The 26,069-nt window shown below is 47.6% G+C and overlaps 1 protein-coding gene across 1 annotated transcript in view; it reads left to right on the forward strand.

Moving 5' to 3' along the window:
• The window catches only part of AMN (amnion associated transmembrane protein), a 49,672-nt gene that overhangs the window by 5,465 nt on the left and 18,138 nt on the right, over positions 1–26,069 (forward strand). Inside the window, exons 2-5 of the mRNA XM_037900997.2 lie at positions 264–382; positions 469–513; positions 23,441–23,528; positions 25,601–25,836. Of these exons, the coding sequence (XP_037756925.1) occupies positions 264–382; positions 469–513; positions 23,441–23,528; positions 25,601–25,836 (488 nt within the window). The remainder of the gene's footprint in view (positions 1–263; positions 383–468; positions 514–23,440; positions 23,529–25,600; positions 25,837–26,069) is intronic.

Here is a 26,069-nt window from a genome sequence, read left to right on the forward strand (position 1 = left end):
TGGGCCCTCTAGTTCCAGTCTGAGACATTGGCAGCTCATTTCTTTGCTGAGTGTTGTTTATCTTTGGGTGGCTGTATTAACTCATTCTGGGAGGAGTTTGGGGGCTATAGAGGGCCGGATCCTCAGCTGGTGTCAGTTCCTGTAGCTCCATTGACCTCAGTAGAGATACAGTAATATACACCATCTGGCCAACAGCGTGTCTGGAAATTGCTGTGTAGAAACAGAATAGTATTGAATTCCATTTCTTTTTTTGCCTCGCCTAGCTGCTTCGATTGCTTTGTACAAACAATGGATTCCGAACACCAATTTTGAAAATGCTTCCAACTGGGATAAAGACAGAATCCCATGTGCTAACGATGTGGTCCTTTTCAAGAGTAATCAGGTATTTGATTTTCAAAATAGCATTCATTTGGGCCAATCTCCACCTGCTTATAGAAAATGCACTCAGCTTTTTTGCATTTCTTGCAGGTGATCTCGGTCTTCGTCCAGTCAACTCACTCTCTGGCAGACATGGTAAGGACACGTACTGCAGCACCGGATGTGGTGGTGACGAACGCTGTCAAAAATATGGGTCACAAGGACTGCTGCAGTGCAGGACACCTGGGTTCTCTAGCCACTTCTGGTGTCTCGTTTGATGACCTGGGTGGCTTAGGTGTGTTTGCATAGGCAGTTGGAGGGGCGCGTGGACCCCTCCTTTGGGGAGGGTATCCCCCTGGCCCTGCCCCTTCCTCCCAAGGCCCAAACTCCTGTGGCCAGAGCCCCAAGCCCTGCTTCCCCCCTGCCATGGTTGGAGCCCTGAGCCCCCACATCCCAGCTCCCCGCCACAGCTGGAGGAGCTCTGGGCAGGCCAGAGCCCTGAGCCCCTCTCTGCCCTCCCCCCCACACTCCCAAGACTGGAGGAGCCCCGGGTTGGCCCCAGTTGTACCTCCCAAGACCCAGAGCCACCCGGTGGGAAAAGCAAAAGCTCTTCCCGAAGAACGCTGAGCTTTTTATATGTGCTATGCAGGTTCCGGGGTGACTGAGGAGGTGGTACCTGCTACTCAGCTTCCCGGGTTCATCAGTAATGTCTCTGGAGTCCAGGGAGATTACTGATGAACCCGTGAAGCTGAATAGGAGATACCACATCCTCAGCTGAGCCTCCCCTGGCCCATTATACCTACCACCTATGGTTGGAGTTTTGCTGTGAGGGCCAGGGTGGGAGGAGTGTTACAGAACAGCCCCATATTGGTTGTTTTGTGGAATTGTGTCGGAGCTGTTCTCCGAGAAAGCCATTCATTGTCCAGGCTGAGCAAATAGCACTCTTGTTGTTTCCACGGGGAGCAAAATGCTGGTTGTGACGTGTACCACAGAAAAGAGAGTCACCCCAGGATAACCAGACCTATTACTGTAGTTCATGGGGGGCGGTACCAGAGCTGGTGGGAGGGGAGGCATTTGGAAAGAAATCAAATTACCCTCCAGTGCAACATTGTGGTGGCGTCGGCGTATGTAGGAGGGATCAGGTCAAGGCTCTGGGGCCGAGGGCTCCTCCGTGGTGAGGTTGCACCTTGAAGGTGTGTTCAGTTCTGGGTATCCACATCCCAGAGAGAGAGCACTAACCTGGAGAGAGAGCAGAAAAAAGCATCAACAATGGTTCTGGGGGTGAAGGGAGGAACCAGCACAGAACGAGGTATTTATACAGCAACTTGAGCAAGTGAATGAATAAGGTCCAGTGCTGAGCTCCTTCATCTTCCACTCACTGCAGTGGCAGCTGAGAGCACTCACTGCCTTCTGGGAGGGTATATGAAGGGCATTAAAAGCAGCAGGGGGGTGTAACTGAGTGTCATGGGACCAGGTGAAACAAAGGAGAAGTTAAGATGACCACAAGGGAAAAAATCCTATTGGCAAAATAATATTAACAATAACAATTTTTGTGCATGAGGCCCCATACGCCATAGCATTCTAGTTCGTAACAAAAGCTGCCAAGCGAAAACAGCATCGAGTCCTCAAACAGATCGGAGAGCTGCTGTACAGTGCCAAAAAAAATCGATGGAATGGCCTCCCTGAGGGAAGCAGTGGAAGCCCTATCACTTGAGTCAGAGCTCGTTGTCCGTCTAGTCACTGACTTCCGTAGGACTACCCATGGGCATAGAGCTAAGCAGGTGCTGTGGTGCGTGGCTGGATCAGGGCCCTAGTGAGGAGTGTGGTATAAGAACTATATCATCAGGGCCACAGACACCAGTGTGCCTTTCCTGTCTGGCTCTCTGCCCAATCCAGTAGTTCCAGGTTATCCTATCATCGCTGAGCGCCATTTAAAAACTGACAGGACAGAGAGAGATCGAGGATACGCTGCAGGGAGCAATCTAGCATTTTCAGGGGGATGAACTAGGCAGTTTAATGGGTCTTTCCGTTTCTTATTTCTTGTCAATGAGAGGCTAATCAGGATGCCAGAGGTGCTCCATACACAAGGAGAGGTATGAGCTTTCAGTTGGCACTTTTCATTCATTCAAAACCGTCACGCTTAGCTATCATCCCAAATCTTTTTTCCTCACTACACTAAGCTTTCTTTGAATAGTGACCATTTTTAGAAGGTTTCAAAAATTTATCATCTAAGGGGGAAATGGGAGTTTAAAGCAAATTGTGTGATGTGTGCACCGCCCTGGCAGGCAGCCAGACGTTCCTGTTAACTGCGATCATGTCAGACCAAAGTCAGTGTGTCTTGATTTCTGTGCAAAGAACATTTGCTCATGGAAATGGCAGCTGAGGTTGCCATGGTGACCTGATTTTTCTAGCTGTCCTTATACCTATTATAATTGGATCTGTTTTGGGCAATTCTAATGTACCCATCACCTTAACATCCAGGCCATAGGGGTTTTCACCCAGATGTGATCTATTTGTGACAGAATTGTCCTTGTCTTTTTTGTTTTTTAGCTGCCATAAGTAGTTTGAAAACTGGCCTAGGCCACTTTCTTTGTGTGTGTGTGTGTGTGTGTGTATGTGTCACTGTATCCAAATAAGCCCTATAAATTTTTGGACTATAATTTGTACAAGCTGCCTAAACTACTGGTGGCTTTGGTGCTTTAATAACAGAGAGTGCCACATTTAACTCTTCTACAAATGCTTGGAGGAATTATCATCTATCTGTCTAAACTATAAAATACGAAATTTTTAAATGATGTGAATATTAGCAGGAAAAAATGTGTATTTGGAATATGTACAAAGATTACAAAATGAGATGCTGTGCCCTCCCAGAATCAGGCCCTTAACTAGTTGCTAGCTTTGCTGCTGTGACCCAACTGCTACTGGTGTAAAACAGGTGGTCTCTAAACAATGAGACTGACATCAGGCCCCCAATCAGCCACCGTATATAAATCAGACAGTTCATTTGGTCAAAGTGTAACAGACATAAAGATTTGCACTATTATTAGTTAAATGATGTGAAATTTATTAGAAAAACATACGTGCCAAATATCAGTTCGGTAGATTTTATTTTATTTACAGATTAATGTATAATATTTATGAAGTACTTTGCAATCCACTGTTGAAAGTGCATAACTGCAAAGTATTTATTATTATCCATTATGGCATTAGCCTTTCAAAAACAAGCTAAACAGCTAAGACTTAAAAAAACCTAAGACAGACCATATCTCCTGAACAAAAAATAGACAGATATAAAAGCTCAATACAAATAACAACTTCATCTGTAATAGAACAGGAACTCTGTCTTACCTGAAGGACTTAGGGGGGAACATCGACGTATCGGGATTCTACAGCAACTAAGAAAGGGTCAAGTTATTAAAGCAGACTGAAGGAAACTGTTGCCTTGCCTGGGTACTGATCTAAGCACCTCATTGTGCTCTGGTTTTTAAGCAGAACTTGCCATTTGAAATTGATGCTGCAGTTGTGCTTAAAAATAAATAGCCTGCTGCGGTCCTCAGGAACTAGTTCACGTCTAAGAGGCAGGTTTGTCCCTTGCCATGCGTAGGCGTTAGGTGGTGAGGATTTAGAGTGGTAAATATTACCCCTCTCATTGGCACAGCCGCTTTTCCTTCACGTCTGTTTCATCTTTATCAATATACATATTAGGGGGCTTGATCCTGCAACATGCTGAGCACACTCAACTGCCCATGGAAGCTAATGGGAGTTTAGGATGCTGTGCCCTCCCAGAATCAGGCCCTTAACTAGCTGCTAGCTTTGCTGCTGTGACGTCAGATCCTTAGTCCCAGCCTGACTCCCAAAGCTCCTCCCCCCTCCCTTAGTCTGCACCCCAGAGGATGTGTCTGGCATTGGCTGACGGGAGCTCTGCTATGAGAATCTCAGCTGAAGATTTCATTCTTGCCATGCTCTGAGGGATTTTATATCTAATTACGGCTCTGAGCTGCCTCCAGCTTTAGACAATTATTTTGCAGCATATTATACAGGCTTCTAATGAATGGGAATGTGCTGAAGTCATTCAGGTTCAGAATTTGTTTTATAGGATTTTTGTGAGATAGGAACCCAAAATGAAAGCCCTCAATCTTCAGGGAAGTTGGGATCCTCAGCTAAATCCAAAGTCCTCTGCTTAGGCCCCTTTCTGTGAAATGGACCCCAATTGGAACAACTGGCTCTGAATTTTGCCTCTTATCTATAAGACCTGATGTCTATAGAGTGGGTCCAGACACTCTCCAGATCTAACCCCATCAACAGACTTAAAATAAGTCATGCCAAATCACAGTGCCAAGTTATTACTTTTTAACATTAACATGGCACCATGAATGTACATGGTACTTTACAAGATGTGGAATAAGACTCCAACCTTGCCTGGAAGAATTTACAGTCAAAAACCACTACAAAATATATGGGGTCGGATCCTCAGCTGGTATGAATTGTCACAGCTCCTTTGACTTCAACGATTTACAACAGCTAAAGGTCCACCTCAGGGCCCTTTGCATACTGACCCAACTGCTACTGCTGTAAAACGGGGGGTCTCTAAACAATGAGACTGACATCAGGCCCCCAATCAGCCACCGTATATAAATCAGACAGTTCATTTGGTCAAAGTGTAACAGACATAAAGATTTACACTATATTGATCAGACCAAGTTTTCTAGGTTTCTGGTTCAGCTCAGCTCTCTCCATGTATGGTAGGTGGGTTTCTGTTCTCTGTTCTTTGTCACTAGGTGATAAAAATAATGCCAAGGTTCAGGATTTTTTAAAATCAAGGAATTGATCTGCCCCCTCGCTCCTGGGAATGGCCTGAAATGTGGTGACTGGGTCATCAGAAAAATTGATTTTCAGGATTAGAGAGAAAAGCAGAAGTGTGCCTTGTTAGACTGTAGCCTCAATATTTCAGTGAAATTAATCACATAAATCAGCAGGACTACGTTAAGCTTTTGAGTCTCCATGGAGACGCTATACAGCCTTTGGCCAAAGAAGTGGCCGTCACATACTGTACAATCAAAGGGCGAAATTCAGATAAGGGTCTTCAGCTCCTATTGACTTGAGTGATTTCAATGGGAGTTAGGCACCTAAATACCTCTGAGGATCTGGATCTTATAGATCTCTTCTCCTGCAAGTTTTCCACATCTTCATTCTCCATTTTCCTTTTCTTATTTCCATCTTATTCATTCTACTTGTACCTACCTCAAATAATCTCCCTGTCTCCTAGGTCTTACCCCTTTTCAGATATTTTGTAGATAGTTGTCATGCCATGCCCATAGTCTTAGCATAGTAAACAAGCTAATTCTCGATATTTAGCTCTTTTTATCTTTCCTCAGAAAGCAGTCCCTTCGACCCTCTGATAATTTTTGCTGTTCTTCTCTGAATTCCCGTCAGTTTCTCTACATCTTTTTGACATTGAGGCACTCAGAACTGACTGCAGTGGTACAGGGGTGCTCTCAGTTATGGCTGTTGGTGGTGTACTTCCTGTCCACATGGGAATGCGCAGCACGACAAAACCTTGGTACTCTGTGTGTGTGTGTGTGTGTGTGTGTGTGTAGAAGGTAGTGCTGAAGGGCTAAATGGGATATGGAGGTTGTCATTTTTTTTTTTTTGATAGCCAATTCTGGATTTAGTAGAAAATCAATGTAAGTCAATATTCCAGCCAGCTCTTCAATGACATTTAGCTGTGATGGAGGGAGAGAAAGTGTGCTCTCCTTATTCAGCTAGAATCTTAAAAACAGGAACTTATTTTATGCTCTTGGGGTTAAAAAAAAAATCAATGTCTAAAAGCCTGCTGCATCTCTTTGGAAGTGTCCTCGGTGCTGTCACTCATAGGAGCCACCTGTCAAAATCTCATTCCACACATTAATCTGCCCTGGATCTAGCCCAGGTTTAACAAAGCCCATAAACTGGCTGTGCGTGACAATCTAATGGGAGTGAGCAGAAGCTGGCTGTTGCAATTTGCCTCAGAGAATACAGGGTTCACCCTCTGCATTGTCAGCCTGGAGGTGCTCAATATACATAAAGCTTGGTATCCTACAGGCTGTTCTTGAAGGGCTTGCTCTGGCAAGATGCTGAGTGCCTTCAGCTCCCAATGATCAGCTTCTGAGCTGGGCCCCGTGAACATGCCGGGAGTTTGGAACACTCTGCACCTGGCAGAACTGGGCCCTTTCTTGTACAATTCAATAATTTGGACAGAAGCCAAATTTGGGTTATTCATGGATCAGAACCTGGCTCTAGGTCACCACTTCAAATCCAGACTAGGGGCACAATTTTCAAAAGTACCGATGTGATTTAGGAACCATTTTAAAAAAGGGCTTGACCACTTAGGGTGGTATTTCAAAGTTATTACAGCACCTAAAGATGTGGTAGGTACCTAGTGGGATTTTCCAGAAGTGCTGAGGTGCCCAGTGCCTATTGAAATCAATGGGAATTAGGTGCCTAGGTGCTTTTGAAAAGGTACCTATTGCATCTTTAGGTGCCTAAATACCATTGAAAATGTGGTCCTTAGGCACCTACGTCTCACTGAATGTCAATGGGACTTAGTCACCAAAGTCACGTAGGTGCTTTCAAAGATTTTACCCTAAGTTTGTACTGGCTGGAAGTTGTTCCTATCTGATGGCTGCTCGGTAGCCCACTGAAACTGAGTTCTGTGGCCTCAGATTAGTTCCCAGTGGATTGGTGGCCAGATCTGAAGAATCACCACCTCAGCTGGAGCAAAATGGCTTGGATGGCGATGCTGCCCACACCGAGAACAAGGACTAACGGGACAATGGAGACTGAACTGCGTGCTCCCTTCAGGAATGGGCCCTCTAGGAGAGGGCTGAAGCGCATTGGCCAGGGAGACTTGTAGTGCTGCTGCTCACGTTGGCTTTGTGCTCTGGATAGCGGATTTGGTCTCCAGGGCCAGCAGCTTTCACGTACAAAGGGGGAAGGGAGGGAGATAGCCACTCCCAAATCTGTCAAGCGACTGTGCAGCCATTCTATTGACATGGCTGGAGTAGCCCTGTGTGCCCCCAGTGTAGCCCTACTGTGGGGAAAGGGCAGAGACCATGGAGTGATGGAGCTTCTGGCTCCATCCCCATCCTTTACCATGCTCCACCCCTGTCCTGCAGCCAGCCCCCCATCTACCTGATCTGCCCCCACACATCCGTGGCAGCCACCTGGAATCCTTCCCCTTCATTGGGCCTGTAGCCTGGGGGATCCCTTGTGAATGTATGGTTATTTTTGTAACTGTCTCCCCCCGGCAGTGAGTGAAATGGGGCAGCGCCTGTCTGCGGCTGGTGGAACGTGTGCCGCTGAACGTGGGTATTGATGAAGAAGCTCTGCAGATGTAAACAAGGGGGTTGTTGCAGCATCAGCCAATTTATGCAGGTCGTCTCTCTCCTCACTCTGTTATGTGAAAGGAGAAGAGTGGCCATAGCAACCTCCGCATTGGTAGCTTACAGAGGCTGCTGCTGAGCGCCCAGGCTCTTCTGCGAAACACACATTCCCTGGTTAATGTGCCTTGCACACGTACTCCTCAATAATGTGGTAAGGACAAGATGTGCATTATAGCCTGTGTGGGGGTTCCGCTCCGAGCTCACTGATCCTCCTTAAAAGTGCGGGAATGAATGTTGATCCTCATGTGCCGCACAAAGATGCAGAGAGAGAGGAACAAAATACGTTTAAAAACTAGTCGAGTTGCCTGCATGCAACTGTGAATTAGCATTCGAACCCTGGAATCCCTCTCCAACATCTGTTCCACCACTGTCTGAGTCAGGTGTCAGTGTTGCAAATGTCTTCTAGTACTGCCAGTCTCATGTAGCCTCTTTGCTATTCAGGCTGGCTAGGTGAAACAAGCACACAAGCGCACAGGATTGCTGATGTGCAAAGTGCCGAGGATCTAACATGGGATTCATCTCCCAAGGTTATATTTTTAGTCACCTAATTGTAAGAGGAGAATGTATCAAGCTTTAAGGCAGGACACTCCTCTGTTTCTGGTAGAGGTTGATTTTGAAATGCCAGTTGCTCTCCTGGGGCCTGGTTCTAATGCATTGCAATGTTTCACACTAGTCCTAGGCACTGTAGGTCCCTTAGCTTCTGAAACAGCAGGAGTGCTGGCTAAATATAAAGAGAGGAAGGGTGATTTTCCCTGTGATGGGGTGGAAATCTGTGTGTGTCAAAGGGTATTTTAGGAACCTGTGTATTATGTATCTATGTGTGCATAAAATTACAGGGCCAAATCAAACATAATACCCATTGACTCCTTGTGAATGCGAGAAAGGACTGCAATCAAATAGAGATGAAAAAAGCCCGTGAGGGCATGCAGCCCAACCCCTCCTGGAGCATGGTTGTATTACTCTTGGGAACAGCAATAGACTAGAGCAAAACAAAACTGCATTGAGATTTCTTACACTGTATAGGAGAAGCCTTCTCAAGGGCAACATAGCTCATGTTAGGCCATGTCTACACTACAGCTGTTACAGTGGCAGTGCCACAGAGCAGCACCTGTGTCTCTGTAGCGGCTGTAGCGTAGATGCTTCCTGTATCCATAGAATGGGTTTTCCCGTTGAGGTAGTTAATCCAGCTCTCCGAGAGGCAATAAAAACTAAGGTCTCGCACGTAAACTCTTCAGCACAGGGACTTTGTCTTTATTTGCCTGTTACTACTGTGACGGGTTGGATCACAGAAACCCCCTTGGGGCTGCCAACTGATGTGCCAACACTACTTCTGCCCCTGCTTTCCCTGCCTTCCCAGCTTGGGACTTCAGTGCCCTGCCTGGTTTGAGCCAGAACCGCTAGCCTGCTGCAAACCCAGACCCAGGTCTGAACCACGTCCCCTAATAGCTGTAGGCTTAAACTGAAAGCAGCTTAAGAAGTGTTCCTGTCTTTAACACTCAGATGCCCAACTCCCAATGGGGTCCAGACCCCAAATAAATCTGTTTTACCCTGTATAAAGCTTATACAGAATAAACTCATAAATTGTTCACCCTCTATAACACTGATAGAGAGCGATGCACAGCTGTTTGCCCCCCCCCAAAGTATTAATACATACTCTTGAGTTAAGTAACAAGTAAAAAGTGATTTTATTAAATACAGAAAGTAGGATTTAAGTGGTTCCAAGTAGTAACGGACAGAACAAAGTGAATTACCAAGCAAAATAAAATAGAACATGCAAGTCTAAGCCTAGTACAGTAATAAAATTGAATACAGATAAAATCTCAACCTCTGAGATGTTTCAATAAGTTTCTTTCACAGACTGGATGCCTTCCTAGTCTGGGCACAATCCTTTCCTCTGGTACAGCCCTTGTTCCAGCTTAGGTGATAGCTAGGGGATTTCTCATGATGGCAGCTCCATTTGTTCTGTTCCACCCACTTATATATCTTTTGCATAAGGCGGGAATCCTTTGTCCCTCTGGGTTCCCACGCCTCCTTCTCAATGGAAAAGCACCAGGTTAAAGATGGATTCCAGTTCAGGTGACATGATCACATGTCACTGGAAGACTTCATTACCCACTTGCCAGCCCACAGGTATACAGGAAGACTTACAAGTAAAACAGAGCCATCTACAGTCAATTGTCCTGTTAATGGGAGCCATTAAGATTCCAAACCACCATTAATGGCCCACACTTTGCATAACTACAATAGGAACTCAGAGTTATATTTCATATTTCTAGTTTCAGATACAAAAGTGATACATTTATACAAATAGGATGACCACACCCAATAGATTATAAAATTTGTAATGATACCTTACAAGAGACCTTTTGCATGAAGCATATTCCAGTAACATTATATTCAGGAGGTCATCTAGTCCAACCCCCTGCTCAAGCAGGACCAATCCCCAACTAAATCATCCCAGCCAGGGCTTTGTCAAGCCTGACCTTAAAAACTTCTAAGGAAGGAGATTCCACCACCTCCCTAGGTAACCCATTCCAGTGCTTCACCGCCCTCCTAGTGAAAAAGTTTTTCCTAATATCCAACCTAAACCTCCCCCACTGCAACTTGAGACCTTTACTCCTCGTTCTGTCACCTGCTACCACTGAGAACAGTCTAGATCTATCCTCTTTGGAACCCCCTTTCAGGTAGTTGAAAGCAGCTATCAAATCCCCCCTCATTCTTCTCTTCTGCAGACTAAACAATCCCAGTTCCCTCAGCCTCTCCTCATAAGTCATGTGTTCCAGTCCCCTAATCATTTTGGTTGCCCTCCGCTGGATGTTTTCCAATTTTTTCACGTCCTTCTTGTAGTGTGGGGCCCAAAACTGGACACAGTACTCCAGATGAGGCCTCACCAATGTCGAATAGAGATGAACGATCACGTCCCTCGATCTGCTGGCAATGCCCCTACTTATACAGCCCAAAATGCCATTGGCCTTCTTGGCAACAAGGGCACACTGTTTACTCATATCCAGCTTCTCGTCCACTGTAACCCCTCGGTCCTTTTCTGCAGAACTGCTGCCTAGCCGCTCAGTCCCTAGTCTGTAGCGCTGCATGGGATTCTTCCATCCTAAGTGCAGGACTCTGCACTTGTCCTTGTTGAACCTCATCAGATTTCTTTTGGCCCAATCCTCTAATTTGTCTAGGTCCCTCTGTATCCTATCCCTACCCTTCAGCATATCTACCTCTCCTCCCAGTTTAGTGTCATCTGCAAACTTGCTGAGGGTGCAATCCAAGCCATCCTCCAGATCATTAATGAAGATATTGAACAAAACCGGCCCCAGGACCAACCCTTGGGGCACTCCACTTGATACCAGCTGCCAACTAGACATCGAGCCATTGATCACTACCCGTTGAGTCCGACAATCTAGCCAGCTTTCTATCCACCTTTTAGTCCATTCATCCAGCCCATACTTCTTTAACTTGCTGGCAAGAATACTGTGGGAGACCATGTCAAAAGCTTTGCTAAAGTCAAGGAATAACACATCCACTGCTTTCCCCTCATCCACAGAGCCAGTTATCTCATCGTAGAAGGCAATTAGATTAGTCAGGCATGACTTGCCCTTGGTGAATCCATGCTGAATGTTCCTGATCACTTTCCTCTCCTCTAAGTGCTTCAGAATTGATTCCTTGAGGACCTGCTCCATGATTTTTCCAGGGACTGAGGTGAGGCTGACTGGCCTATAGTTACCTGGATCCTCCTTCTTCCCTTTTTTAAAAATGGGCACTACATTAGCCTTTTTCCAGTCGTCCGGGACCTCCCCCGATCACCATGAGTTTTCAAAGATAATGGCCAATGGCTCTGCAATCACATCAGCCAACTCTTTTAGCACTCTCGGATGCAGCGCATCCAGCCCCATGGACTTGTGCTCGTCCAGCTTTTCTAAATAGTCCCGAACCACTTCTTTCTCCACAGAGGGCTGGTCACCTCCTCCCCATGCAGTGCTGCCCAGTGCAGCAGTCTGGGAGCTGACCTTGTTCGTGAAGACAGAGGCAAAAAAAGCATTGAGTACATTAGCTTTTTCCACATCCTCTGTCACTAGGTTGCCTCCCTCTTTCAGTAAGGGGCCCACACTTTCCTTGACTTTCTTCTTGTTGCTGACATACCTGAAGAAACCCTTCTTGTTACTCTTAAGATCTCTTGCTTGCTGCAATTCCAAGTGTGATTTGGCCTTCCTGATTTCACTCCTGCATGCCTGAGCAATATTTTTATACTCCTCCCTGGTCATTTGTCCAATCTTCCACTTCTTGTAAGCTTCTTTTTTGTGTTTAAGATCAGCAAGGATTTCACTGTTATGCCAAGCTGGTGGCCTAACATATTTACTATTCTTTCTACACATTGGGAGGGTTTGTCCCTGTAACCTCAATAAGGATTCTTTAAAATACAGCCAGCTCTCCTGGACTCCTTTCCCCCTCATGTTATTCTCCCAGAGGATTCTGCCCTGAGGGAGTCAAAGTCTGCTTTTCTGAAGTCCAGGGTCCGTATTCTGCTGCTCTCCTTTCTTCCTGGTGTCAGGATTCTGAACTCGACCATCTCATGGTCACTGCCTCCAAGGTTCCCATCCACTTTTGCTTCCCCTACTAATTCTTCCTGGTTTGTGAGCAGCAGGTCAAGAAGAGCTCTGCCCCACTTGGTTCCTCCAGCACTTGCACTAGGAAATTGTCCCCTACACTTTCCAAAAACTTCCTGGATTGTCTGTGCACTGCTGTATTGCTCTCCCAGCAGATTTCAGGGTGATTGAAGTCTCCCATGAGAACCAAGGCCTGCGATCTAGTAACTTCCATTAGTTGCCGGAAGGATCCTTGACTGTGATTCCTAGACCCTATGGTAATGCAAATAATATATAGTAATAATGGTTAGTGTATGGTGCTTTTCACCTGTTGATCTTAAAGTGCTTTATGAAAGTGGGTTGATCTAAATAGCCCCATTTTACAGATGGGGAGCCACCTGTACAGTCCCATTGTCTTCCTCCTCCTCTGCCCTCACTGACACCTGGACAAGCATGGAGCTATGCTGATAGCAACCGTTGTAGCTGCTAGCACAACCACCTCATTCCTTGCCACAGGACTAAAATTACCTATAATCCTGGTGTATCTCAGAGAGAAAAGAACAGGAAGCTGGAGTATAGGGATCATGGGGGTGGATGAATATGCCTATATAACGCAGCTCTAGAACAAAAGCTCTCTCTCATATTATTATCCAGCAGAGAGGGAATTTAAATACCTAGGACAGTTGGTTGCTGACAATGGCCGTCCTGAGATGCCTGGTTTCACACCAAAGCAATTTGGTGCAAAATGGCAGGAGCTGACCCCAGTTCAAGATGCCAGTAAAGTTAAAAGGTAGAGTGTATAAAACTGTAATTCAACCTGTTCTAAGAGGAGCAGAGACCTGGCCCACCACCAGCAATCTTTCCGCTCCGGAAATGACGATGTTGAGATGCATGCAGTGTCGAGATGGTCAAGTGGTTGGACACTCTGTGATAGGAAATGAAATAAGGTTGTGAGGGACCTAATGCAGGCTGCCCCAGCTGAAGAAAAGTTGAGGGAGGCTAGGCTACACTGGTATGGATGTGACCATGGCGACCTGAGAGTGATAATGGTTACGATGGCCCTTGTGATGGTCGTGGACAGAAGTCAATCAAGGGGAAAGCCAAAGACTTGGTGCGTGGATCTTAGAGAGATCAGTTTGCATGACAGCCAGGTATGTAATCATGAGTGTTAGAAAAAGGTTACAAAAGTCGCTGAGCCTGAATAGGGAAATGGCAAGAAAGCAGAGATTTAGCAGAGAGGGAAAGGAATCAAGTGACCGTGGGTGGAGAGCTCTCACTGGGTTAGAGCAGTACAGGACCTAGGCTGGTGGGTGGTGATTTTGCCTTTAGCAACCCAAAAAATTGGTGGCCACATTACAGGTATCTGTGCTTTAAAACCCACTTTCTATTTGTTTGATCAATAAATCAGTCAGCAGCTGTGGTCTTAGCAAAAGACCATCGCTTCAGCTATTGGCAATGATCCAGCTGCACTGAATCGAGATTGTGCCGTCAGGTTGTGTCAGTACAAATGACAGTCTAGAGATGGATTTCTCTGGGGAATCCTAATCATTTGCAGGTGTGCTCCTTGGAGAACAGGAACACTGCACAATCTATTGATACAGCTCAGTGCACCAGGCATCCAGGACAGTGACCAAAACAGGGAAAAGAGACCCTAACATTTATTCTAGGGCTCTTCCATCCACAGTGAACAAGGGGCCCTAGTCTCGTGATGAGAACAAGGGACTAGTAGTCAGCCCTTCTGGGTTCTAGCCTCACTTCTTCCACTGATGGGTTCTGGAACCTCAGGTAAATCATTAAGTCTTTCTGTGCCTCCTGATAACCTCGTAGGGGCTGGGTTAGGAACTGCTGGGTTGATCTTTTTATTTTAAAGTAAAATCACGGGGTGAAGTGTTGGCCCCATTGAGGTCAATGGCAAAACTCCTGTTTACCTCAGTGAAGCCAGGATTTCACCCATTTTGCCTGGGATATTGGCATTTTGATTTCTAGCAGCTTGTAACAGGGTGTGCTCTTTTACCGCTTAGTTGCCTCCTAGTGGCCCATCTGGGGATTAGCCCCCACATGGTCTGACACCCTTTCCTGTGGTCCTCAGCCTGCTGTCCCGCTCACTTGCTCCGTGGTCTCTCTCATGCGCCCAGACCTGCAGTTCTTTCCTCTTTGTGGAGTAGTCTTCTGGCCAAGGCACACTGAAATTCTCCCCCTTTCCAGGGTATTATCCAAACTCTCCCCAGGAGTCCCCAGATGGACTGTCCGTAGCATGCCACCCCCACAGTGGCACAGTGGCTTGTAGGGGAACTCAGGCCTGCCCTCTACACCAGCTTCCAAACCAGGGGCCCTTGACCCAGCAACTCAGGGCTTTATTCTCCCAGCCCTTACTGCTTTCCTACACTGCCTATGACAGGCTACTACTCACCCGCCTTGTATCAGGGAGTGTGACTGCAGGGTTCCTCACTGCAGCCACCTTCTCTGTTGCCAGCTCCCTGGCTTCATAGAAGCCCTGCCTGTTTCTGCCCAGGTGAGCTTCATCCCCAATTAAGCCTCATTGCGTCCTAACTCCCCTCCAGGTGAAGCCCATTCTAACTGGCCCCTCTTGCATCGGCGCCGACAGGGCTGGAGCACCCATGGAAAAAAATTATTGGCAGCCAGCTCCCCTCCCACCCCCAGTGCCTCCCGCCTGCCATCGGCCCTGCTGATGAACTCCTCCCTCTCCTTCCCAGCACCTCCCACCCACCGCAATCAGCTGTTTCACGGCATGCAGGAGACTCGGGGAGGAGCGGGGACAGGGCACACTCAGGGGAGGGGGCGGAACTAGGTGGGAAGAGGTGGGATGGGAAGAGGCGGGGCAGGGGTGGGGACTTGGGAAAAGGGCTGTGGGTGGGGCCTGGGGCAGAGCAAGGGCGAGAAGAGGCAGGACGGGGTGGAGACTTGGGGGAAGGGATTGGGTGGAGGCGGGGCCTGGGGTGGAGCAGGGGTTTGAGCACCCACCCGGGCTCGGAGGAAGCCAGCGCCTATGCTCTCTTGCCTAGATTAATCCCTGCAGGGGTAGTGCAAGGGGAAAGCCCCATCACACAGCCATAGTAACATGCGCCTTTGTTACTCTAAAGGGATGAGTGTCTATGGGAACCCATTGAGGGCTACAGCCTATAGGACTTGGGGCACTGACAGCATTTGCCTCTAAGCCCAGTAGTGAGCTACCTGTTATCTAGAGGGGACTGGTGTCCCAAAGCCCTCCCAGCTGCGTCCTGCAGCAGGGCTGGTTACAATACTCTTATAATGAAAGGCTACACAACCCCTTGCTTGGCAAGGCCTTCTCTCTGTGCAGTAAGTGTAGGCTGGTCAAGTGGTTAGGGCACTAGCCTGGGACCCAGCAGCCCTCGGTCCAATTCCTTGCTCCACCACCGACTTTCTGTGAGACCTTGGGCTTGAGACACTGGCCTCTTGGTGGCTCAGTTCCCCATCTGTAAAATGGGGAGAATGACCCTGTCTTATCTCCCAGAGGTGCTGTGAAGCTAAATACCTCAAAGATTGTGTGGTGCTTGGATAGGACAGCAATAGGAACTGGATCAGTACCATAGAGAGCCAGGGCCATGAGATTCTCTAGGGAACTGGCTGCCGCTAGAGGCCCTGCTGCCCTTGGGAGAGTCTCAGACAGAGTCCCAGGCTGTTCATTTAGCTGAACTTTGCACGGGTTGTGCAGAATTGTTGTTCAAAGTCATCGAGTCTTAGTAGTTTCCGTTGGTTGCATCCAGACACAAATGTGGTTCCATCCCAAACTCACCAGATCATTCTGACACAGTCTGGATGACAGGAGACAGAGTGGGTGAGAGCCGAAGTGCCTCTGTGGTGCTGGGATGGGGAGTTCGCATAGTGCCTGCCCACCCTTCTTTCTGGCTGCAAACAGCATGGACCAGCCCAGCTCCGAACTATGCAGTCTTCCATTTCTCAAGTGGTAACTGTTTACGTTTAGGAACCGTATTTTATTGGCTGTCCCCAGCATTGGGATTTAGCTGCCAGAACAAATGAGTTTAGGCTTGATCCTGCCCAGAGCAGGTGCAGCAGCAGCACGTTGTGCATATAAACTCAAGGGAAAGCGTGATGAGCTGACAGAGCAGGAGAACTGATCCTGCATTAATGGGACTGCTGCTGCCAAGTTGCTCCAGCCTCGCTGCAGGAGTGAGGCTTAAGGGGAAACACGAAGTTAAGCAGCTCAATTGCACAGGGAGGACTGTGCTTATTCCCAGGTCTCCTCAGACACACCCAGTCTTTGCCCACTCCCCACCTTTTATATCCTCTCGCAGGACAGGAAGGACACAAGGGATGGGTTCCACAGTGCAGTGGACCGTGCCAAGCACTTACTCTTACTTTGGCCCACTAGTAGCATTTCCTCATATGGATGGTGGAATGTGCTCCCCGCCCCTCCACCCCCCCGCTGCACATTGCACAAGGACTGACGGGACCAGTGCCCCAGCTGAACACTTCACCATGAGAGAGATCAGACTTCTCGTGCTGTTCCAGAGGGGAATGTCCAGGGCTCTGGGTTTCTCAGCACTGAAGAGCACTGTGCGGAGCAAGGGAGGAGATGCAGTTCAGGAGAAGGGCTTTGTTCTCAGCTTGCCTGTAGATCTGAAGCAGGGCACGCAGCTGATCCTCAATGCTGGTGGTTACTGGATCCTTTCTCATGCTGCCCAGAGCGTGGGAAATGCTGTGTCATCTTTACATGATCTGACAGGCCGTGTCCAGTCCCCTCATTCAGTCTTGGTCATTAAGCCTTATTAAAAGGATTTCTGTTCATTTATTATTGCCTTTGGCATGCTCAGCTTAATCGGCCCATTTGGGGCCAGCCTGGGCGTGGTCATAGTAATATGATTCTACAGGGATGTCTCTCCCCTCTTGAGATCAGCAGCTAAAGCTGTTACAGCCTCAGAACCTAACAGCATCTTAGTAACTGTACCAGTGTTATTCTGGGAACTGGCAGGGACACACTGCACTGCGGCTAAGGTGGGTATTTTTGCCTCAGTGTCTACCAGGAGTGATATCCTAGCTCTACGGAAGTCAATGGGAGTTTTGCGATTGACTTCAGTGGGGTCAGAATGTCACTCCAGGTTCAAACCCTACCACAGCGCCACAAAGATTCCAATAGTGGGTTGGTACAGTATTGCTCTGACAGGATGAATCCCGCCTTTCTGAGCCAGGGAGAGATCAGAAGAGCTGGACCGGTCAATAGCCCTCCAAACAGATAGATACACACAGGCCTCACCTCATTCATCAGGACAACCTGCCCTCTTCCTTGTTGCAAAAGCTGCTACAAACCATCTCTCACCCTAGGCTCCAGCTCTCCATGCCTTGTCTGAGCATAGGGAAGTGATCCATGAGCAGGGACAGAGAGGAAAGGGGCAGGTACTCTCCTTTCACAGCCAGCTCCCCATCCCCATATTACCAGAGCTTGATCATTTCTGCTCCTTCCACCTGTCACTCCCCAGATGTTCCTTCCTTTATCTCCTGGTATAACAGTGTGACCCTGAGGGTGGCTAGGCTCTGCAAAGATTTTCTTAAGGTTTTCCAACTTTTCTTTGGTATTGCTCAGTGATTTATTCATGGCTATGTGCCAGTCCTGAGTTCCAGTCCTGAGCTCCCTCTGCTGGCAGAATTGGGAAACAGCATGGGCCAGATCCAGAGCGAGTTTTAATCAGAGCAGTTCAGCTCTGCTGATTTACAGCATCTGAGCATCAGGCCCCATGTGTTACTTTCCAGTGGCATCCTCTGGCCAGCTGGAGCAGCATCCCTGATGGATGATAGCAAGAGTCACATCCAGTCCTCCCCGTAGGAAGCTGGTCGCCACAATGAAGAGCCAGTAGGCGAAAGGAGCCAGAGATGCTGTAGAGATCTTTGAAGATGAGCTGTACTATATATTTGCAAAGTATTATTATACGAGAGGAAAACAAGGGCTTTTTTCCCCCTTCAGCTCTGCACAAGAAAGAAAGAAAGGCCCTAGAGGCATGGTAGATAGGGGTCAGGAGCGGGTCTGAGTGTGACATTGGACTGACCGAGGGCATATGGCCTACGTGGGCTCTGGAAATGGAGGGAAGCATGCAAAGGAGCAGTGAGGACCCTGTTTTTCAGAAGTGCTCAGTTCTCATGTGTCCAGCTTTTCCAGAGCTCAGCATGGTGGGGGCATTGCGGGCGCCAAGCTCCTTGGTAAATCTGACCCACATTTAATGGCAGCTGAGTGCTTTTGTAAACCAGGCCCCTGTTGTGGGTGCTTGAAAATCTGGCCCGTAAATAGGTAGCAGGCAGTAAGTGAGAGGGCACTCTGGGAGAGGTTCTACAGTGCAAGGAAAGTGCGCGTGTGTGGGCATGCGGGCGGGCGTGGGTTAGGGTGTAAGTAGCAAGCCCAAGAGTGGAGGTGCGGATTTCATCCAAGCAGAAAAACTCTTGAGGCAAGTTAATCCGAGACATAACTCGAGTAAAGTCAATGGAATTGACCCAAAAATGGATTTGGCCCAGTGCCTTGTCTTTTGCTACAGTAGAGTGACCAGATAGCAAGTGTGAAAAATTAGGACACTTTTTTTCAGGGTGGGGGGAGTTGCCTAAATAAGACAAATCCCCTAATAGCGGGACGTCTGGTCACCCTGTCCTACTGCCAACAACCTGATCAGACCTAACTGACCCTACTACTCCTTTTGTATTAAAGCTTGTTCTCTGAACACGCAGCGCTGCATCAACGGGATATTAACAAACTCCCTTGTACGCCTAAATTTCCCATTCCCTGCAGCTCCAGTTAAAGAAGGAATGAGCTAACTGCCTCTGCTCTCCCCACATGGGGAAGCCTGCCTGTGTGTAAGCGAGTGCTTTGGCACATTGCTACCACCTTCAGGAAGGAACTGGCAAGCACACACAAGGACAGATTTGTAAATAGAGGTGAAGGAATTAGGCGGATGACAGTGAAATCTGCTTTTTTAAAACTTTAATTATTGTGGTGGCTTAACTTAACGAGTCACTCGATGATACTGTAGTGCTGCTTTTCAGATGCAGCCCTGAAATGTCAGCTAAGGACTTGATGCTGGGACAGTACAGTATATCACAAATCAGCACATAGCCTTGACTGCTAACTAGCTGCTTGCAGAGCTCACACGTGCTTGTAGCACTGCAGAGCCCAGTGTTCTGGTGCAGTCACTGAGTTACGAACAGGGAAAGCTGGCACAAACTAGACAAAGCAAAAATGATCATAGTTTGGCTCAGTGAATGAAAATAAAGATGATGGAATGGTCTGCTGTCATGATGAGCTTTGCTCTTTTGGGTGAGCAAAGGAGGTTTGACATTTTTCCCTGCACTGATGATTATGACACATCAGTCACGCTGCCATTGCTGATCAACATGCTGTAACCCTCATTAATCAGCTGGACCTTTAAAGCGACACCATCTGGTTATAAGCCATACATTTTAAAAGACGCATTCCCATGTCTGTGTCATTAGTAGAACCTTAGATTATTAAAATGGACCTAATTCTAAAGGTAGAATTAGATTCTCATCATTTCAGCTGCTTGTTCACACACACACCGCTCCCCATTTCTGAAAACAGGCTAGTCAATTTCATTTTTGCTTATGAACAGATTCTAGTGGGTTTGCCTTCCCGGTTCTCAGGCACTAGCACTGTGCTGCAATACTTAGGTTACAGAGGTGTCTTTATATCCATACGTGCAGCCCTAAAACTGTTTTTAGTTGATACTTTCCAAAAGTCCTGAAAACATGTCAGTTGTCGTTACATTTCGTCACAGAGACCAAAGAAATAAGTTATTGAACAATAGCCGAGAAGAAAAAATGCTAATACTAAAAATACTAATGCTCTCAGTGTCGTGCTGGCCCCCAAGTACTCTTTGGCGGGAACAGAGGGCAGCTGAAATCACCAGTTTATTGGAGCCAGTCCTTTGGCACACGTCACTGCTCAGTTCAAAATGGACCTGGGAAGGAGCCGGGTTTATAGGCAATTTCTATACCAAACCCCAACGTGCAGAGAAAGTGGTTTCCAAATGGAAACTCCCATTCTGTCCTCTGCAGTTAGCTCTGGTGAATGGTTCTTCCTGTGGTGTGATTGACCCTTTTCTGAGCTGCCTTCTGATAGTGGCCATGTAAAGGAGAACTTGCTTAGGCCCCAGTCCTGCAAACACCTGTGCACGTGCTTTACATTAAGTCTGTGAGTAGTTCCAGTGGGACACCTCATGATTAATGTTAAGCACCTGTGTGTTTCAAGGATCAGGGCCCTGGCGCTGGACATTGGCAATGCAAGCGCCTATCATCAGAGATTGCTGCTATGATACTAACGGGAATATACAAGGAAGAAAAGCTTCCTTTTGCACTTCACTTCAGGATTTTGCAGAACACGTGACTCCTTCCACCAGCTCTCACATTTCCATTTAACATCAGGTCTAGGGTTTATAGTACTGAGCTTGTCCAGACTTTGTAAGCATCATCCTGAGGTGGTAAATGATTGTACATTCCATCAATTCTCCTCTGGTTTCCCTATCAGTGTCTGCAGGGATGCCTCACTCCCCTGGCTTTGACAAGTCCACCCTATATTTTTAGCCTGCATGGCCAGGGGTGTTGCTAGAGTTCTGTAAAGCGCTACCGTCCCTCCAAGGAGCATGGGACACACTGTCTCCACAACGTCCGCAGGCTCTGCCAGCCCCAGTGCTGAAGACCCCATCTTGAATCCCTCATGAGAAGAAGGGGTTGTGGACTCAATAGGTCCCTAGGCCAACCTTTGCACACGCGCACACAAGCTCATGGAGGACATATATTTAGGGTGACCAGAAGGAAAGTGTGAAAAATCGGGATGGGGGTGGGGAGTAATAGGTGCCTATATAAGAAAAAGCCCCCAAAATCGGGACTGTCCCTATAAAATCGGGACATTTTCCAGTGTAGATATGGTAGCCAGAGCATCTCCACCCTGCGCTTTCCAAACTCTGTATTTAGCAGAATGGATGCAGCTGACTGTTGATCTCGACACAGAGGTGTGAGTTCTTGCAGGTCTTCCCTGGGGCATAATAAATATGCAAGCTGCTCACAGTTCGTTGGGGTTTCCTGGAGCAGGGCTAATACTACAACAAAACTTAGTAAGCGTTTGTTTAAATGTTGTGTCAGTGACATTTTTGCCTTGATCTTGTGAACGTTCATGGCACATGAACTTTTGGGCAGGAAAGTTCAGTGCAAGCATGGATTCTAAGTGAATATTGAAGAGTATTCGGGGACCTCACATTCGTACTCACGAGCACGAGCACTGGAAATGAACCACTTCTTAGAACATCAAATACACTGGGGAAAATCCCAACCTGTTCATGGGCGATTCGTGAATGGAAAATGAGGTGACTTGTTTTTTGAATAAATGATGTGTTATGAATGAGTCACGTGGCTGTTGTTTACTAATCCCTCCCACCTTGTCTGCACTAAGGAGCATCCTGGGTTCAGCCATCGTGGGCTGGTTATGAGGATAGTTGCACCAGCGCTTGGGGCTAGGAACACAGTGGAATCCACAGCCCTGGGTTAGGTGCCCAGGCTCCCCATACAGTGCATGGGGAGAGAGAGGCATCTAAGAGAGGGATTCTCAGAAGCCAACAAAGCTGAATGAGGACCTGCCCAAGCTAGACTGGTGTGAAATGCAAAGGAAAGGGGTGGGGCTTAGGGCCTAGATTTGCAAAGGGACTTAGGCATCTGACTCCTATTGGTCTGGACCTCAGGCACCAGACTGACAGCTGGAGGAGGATGCCTAGTACCTCTGCTTGGTGTCCCTCAGTCCCTTCTCTTGCAGCTATTTCACTCTGTAGAAAGAATGAGAGAAACACACACAAAGTGAGAGACTGACTCTCTCACCCAGTGCTCAGGGCACTCACCTGGCATGGGGGAGAGTCAGGGTCAAGTCCCTGCACCAAGAAACTTTTACTTATTGTACAAAGGGGAACAGGTTCAACAGAAGCCACTGAGAGAGACCCACCCCCGGAGCCTGGTGGTCAGACCACTTACTTGAGAGTCCTGGGGTCAAGTCCCTGCCCTATATCAGGCAAAACAGAGATTGAAACGTGTGTCTCCACATCCTCTGTAAGCACCACCACCCCCAAAATTCCTAACCAGCTCAGTCCTGGCCTCCTCCTTCTGCGGGGAGTAGGCATGCTCAGAGCACTCCTACTGGATCAGGCTTGACAGGCAAGCTAGGCCTCGGCTGGGAAACCCGCCGAGGCCTTGCCATGAGTGAGGACTCTGAGCGGATCGTTAGCTATGGGGCAGCGTCAGGATGTAGGTGGCTTTGCACATGCCCACGAGCAGAAAGCTACACCCAGTACAAGCAGGGGGAAGCCTTGCCTAGCTCAATCAGTGCAAACACTGCTAGTCTAATGACTGGCCAGCGATGGCTGAGCCAGAGCTACTTCTGGGTATAGGCAAGGCCCGAGTTGGGGAAGGGAGGGAATTCTATAACCCAGTGCCAAAAGGGGAGGAATTGTATGTCCTAGGGCAAAAGCCTGAATATTAAACACACCATGGCCTGATTCTGAACCCCCCCAAGCCCAGTGGTGGCCAAGGAGAGAGGAGACTGTGCAGTCCTTCGTGAGCTCAGGCCCAGGGGCAGTGACTGGCGAGGAATGCTGGGAAGCCAGCCCCTCCAGTCGCAAAATGCTCAGCTGCTGAGAGGCTGTACAGCCAAGCCGTGTTCCCGTGAAGAAGCAGACCCAGCCTTCCCCTTTCACACAGAGACAAATGGGGAAGAATAGTGTGGTTTTGCACAATGGAGAGACAGTGTGTTAAGTTGGGGGGCATTTTTGCTTGCTTCACGTCTGCACTCACTTTACCTGCTTCGTAGTTATGGCAAGGTAAAATAAAGCATCTCTCCGTAGCGTAGCGTCTCCGCTTGTAAACGTCCCTACGACCCTGGGTGCTCAGTGTTGGTGTGGACAGCGACTGCTTTGTGTTTGTATAACACGTTGGCAATGGCATGTGGCATAGAGCTTTGAAGAATTAGCATCATTATCTGATCATAAGCATGTCTGCCTGGGAGGTGGGCCGAGCAGTAACCCTTTGAATCCCTTTGTTTAGTACCTTCCATTGAATGGAGAGTTCATTATGGCGCCTGGTGCAGGATTTGCAGCTTTTGATGGCAGCTGGGATCCGGGCTGTGACACAGGTATCATGTGCCCAATCCGCTTTGATTAGCCATGTAAATTCAACACAAAGACGTCCGGGTGGGCTTTAATTATGGGAAATACAATGAAATAAAGAATTCCTTTGTAACCTCTGCCTTTGCCCCGGTGCCCTTCTCCATGGGCCAGTAGACTGCACTGGAACTGCTCTAATGTGCAGCTGAGCCACTGTCATGCTGCTAGTGCAAAGGCTCTCTGCCGATGGGAGAGAGCTCTCCAGTCGGCACACTAACTCCACCGCCGCGAGAAGCGGGCGCTATGTTGGCGGGAGAGGCTCTCCCACCAACATAGCGCGGTCTACGCTGGGGCTTAGGTGGGTGTAACTTACGTGGCTCAAGGGTGGGGCTTATTCACACCCATGAGTGACATAAGTTATACCAAAGTAAGTGGTAGGGTAGACCAGGGCCAGGTCAGGCCTTTTTCATTAGATCACCTGCCTTCTAACAAAGGTCAGAGAAGACTTTGAAAGGAAGGCTTAAAAACAGGGAGGGTGTTGTATGTATTTTCCACCTATTTATGAAACATGGGGCCCAAATCAAAGTCCCCATTCTCAACACTTCCAGACTTTGAAAAAATAGGTTGGTTGCGAATTTACACCTGCCCCGTTGTTATAATGAGCTGAACCACTCCCACTGGGGGGAGATAGCAATCCGGCCCATCTCCTATTTGTGCATTTCAGGAATAAAGTATCATCTAGCCCCCATGTTAATCTCAAATTCACATTCCAAGTGTCTGTAGGCTGTTGAGCAGGTTCTGTTTTAGGAGTGGCTGCTAATATGTGACTGGATCCTGAGGTTCTTAACTCAGTTCGCACTGAGGCCAGGTCCTCTATGAGTTTTTCCCATATTTTACAGCCCAAAAAATACTTTCAGTCTAAAGTGACATTTAATTTAGAGTCATAAAAACAAGAAAAGAATCAAGGAGTCGCCATGAGAGAGCACAGTGTGTGTCTTCACTGTGATTGGCTGTAGCAACACTGCGACCAAAATGGCAGCATGTCTCTGCACACTGGCCACGTTTCTAAAGACTTACAGGTGCTGAGCACAGAGAACAAAGGCAAACAGATTCAAACGACATACTCATTAACTTCATTGAGAGTTCTCTTCGTGGAAAAATGGAGAAGGGATTTCAGCTTTGGGCCTATCCAGATTCAGTACCAGCAGTCTCAAGGGTAATGTTAACAGGGCAAGTGCAGCTGCAATTTTTCAACTTTTTGTTGCTTAATCTGTGTTATGATTATATCCAAGGCCACCTCCGTTTTGAGCTAGTCTTACATTCTGCAGCGTTGTCGCTGGATGCTGGGGCGCTCCACTGAAGCCAGCTGGAAATTCTGTGGCAGCTTCACTTAAAATGCAATTTGTTTTAATGAGCTAAATACAAATATCAAAACCAGACAGTGAGTAGCCCTTGTGTAGTTTATTTGGATATCAAATTTAGCTAGGGAAATGCGAGAGGCAGTTTGGGACTGTGAGAACAGCAGAATTTGCCTGCTGTTACTACTAAAAATGATCAGCCATGAAATAGTTAATTTCGTGTCAGTTGCCATCTTTAGATTTCAGAGTTAACCCACTTAGCTTAATGGGGCAGGTCACACCTCTCAGAGCTCTTGTTTCAGGCTATCTGCAGACTCAGACAGACATTATTTCACCTGTTGCAATCAGTTAATCTTGTAAAGGTTTTCGCCAGACCCCTGAAAGCTGGAAACATAAAAAGGAAACTGAGATTCAGACGCACCAGTCTGATGCAAGAGGTGGATTCCATGGGAAACTCGATAGCTTCAGCATCCTGGAATACATGAGTCCTGACTACAGAAGCCACCTGTCTGGCTTTGCAAAGCACTGACAAGTCTCCAGGCAGTGAGTGCTGCTGTTATCCTGGGGAGGATGAGCAGAGAGTAGATTTTAACTCCTGTTAAATGCTATTAGCTCCTTCACTTCAATCCCGGCATTCTTGCTATTTAGATTGATGAGAGAATTGGAAGAGAGAATTTAGATCGATGAGAGAATCAGGGCAGAGAGACTCCAGCTCTCACCTTACCCCTTGTCTTTCTTCCCAGCTTCAGCTGTCTCGTTCACTGATGCTGAGAAGTATAAGTGGCATGACCCTGCACTATGGCATGCTGCAGCCTCCTTGGAGGACCTAGACCAGGGCACGTACATCTTTGCAGTGGATGAAGAACGTGTCCCGTGCCAGTACGATGATGTTATCTTTCAGCCTGAAACCTCCTTTCGAGTAAACATCGACTCATCTGAGCAAATGATTCATCTCCGAAGCATCTCTATAATGGGACAGGTAAAGTGGAACATTTGAGAAACAAAACAAAACGCAATCACACTTCACCACCTCTCCTGTGGCGCCCACAAAGTAGGTCATGAGAACAAAAAGTGCAGTGACACTTGCTGTGTGTGTTAGTATGGTTCACTTCCAGGCATTTGTTCTGCACTAGGCATGAGCTTGACTTTAGTGTGCACCGTGGTGCCAGATTTCCAGAAAGGCTTCAACCGTGTGCACCACAGTTGTAAGCA

The sequence above is a fragment of the Chelonia mydas genome, chromosome 6 (assembly GCF_015237465.2).
Source record: "Chelonia mydas isolate rCheMyd1 chromosome 6, rCheMyd1.pri.v2, whole genome shotgun sequence".
NCBI classification, from domain to species: Eukaryota; Metazoa; Chordata; order Testudines; family Cheloniidae; genus Chelonia; species Chelonia mydas.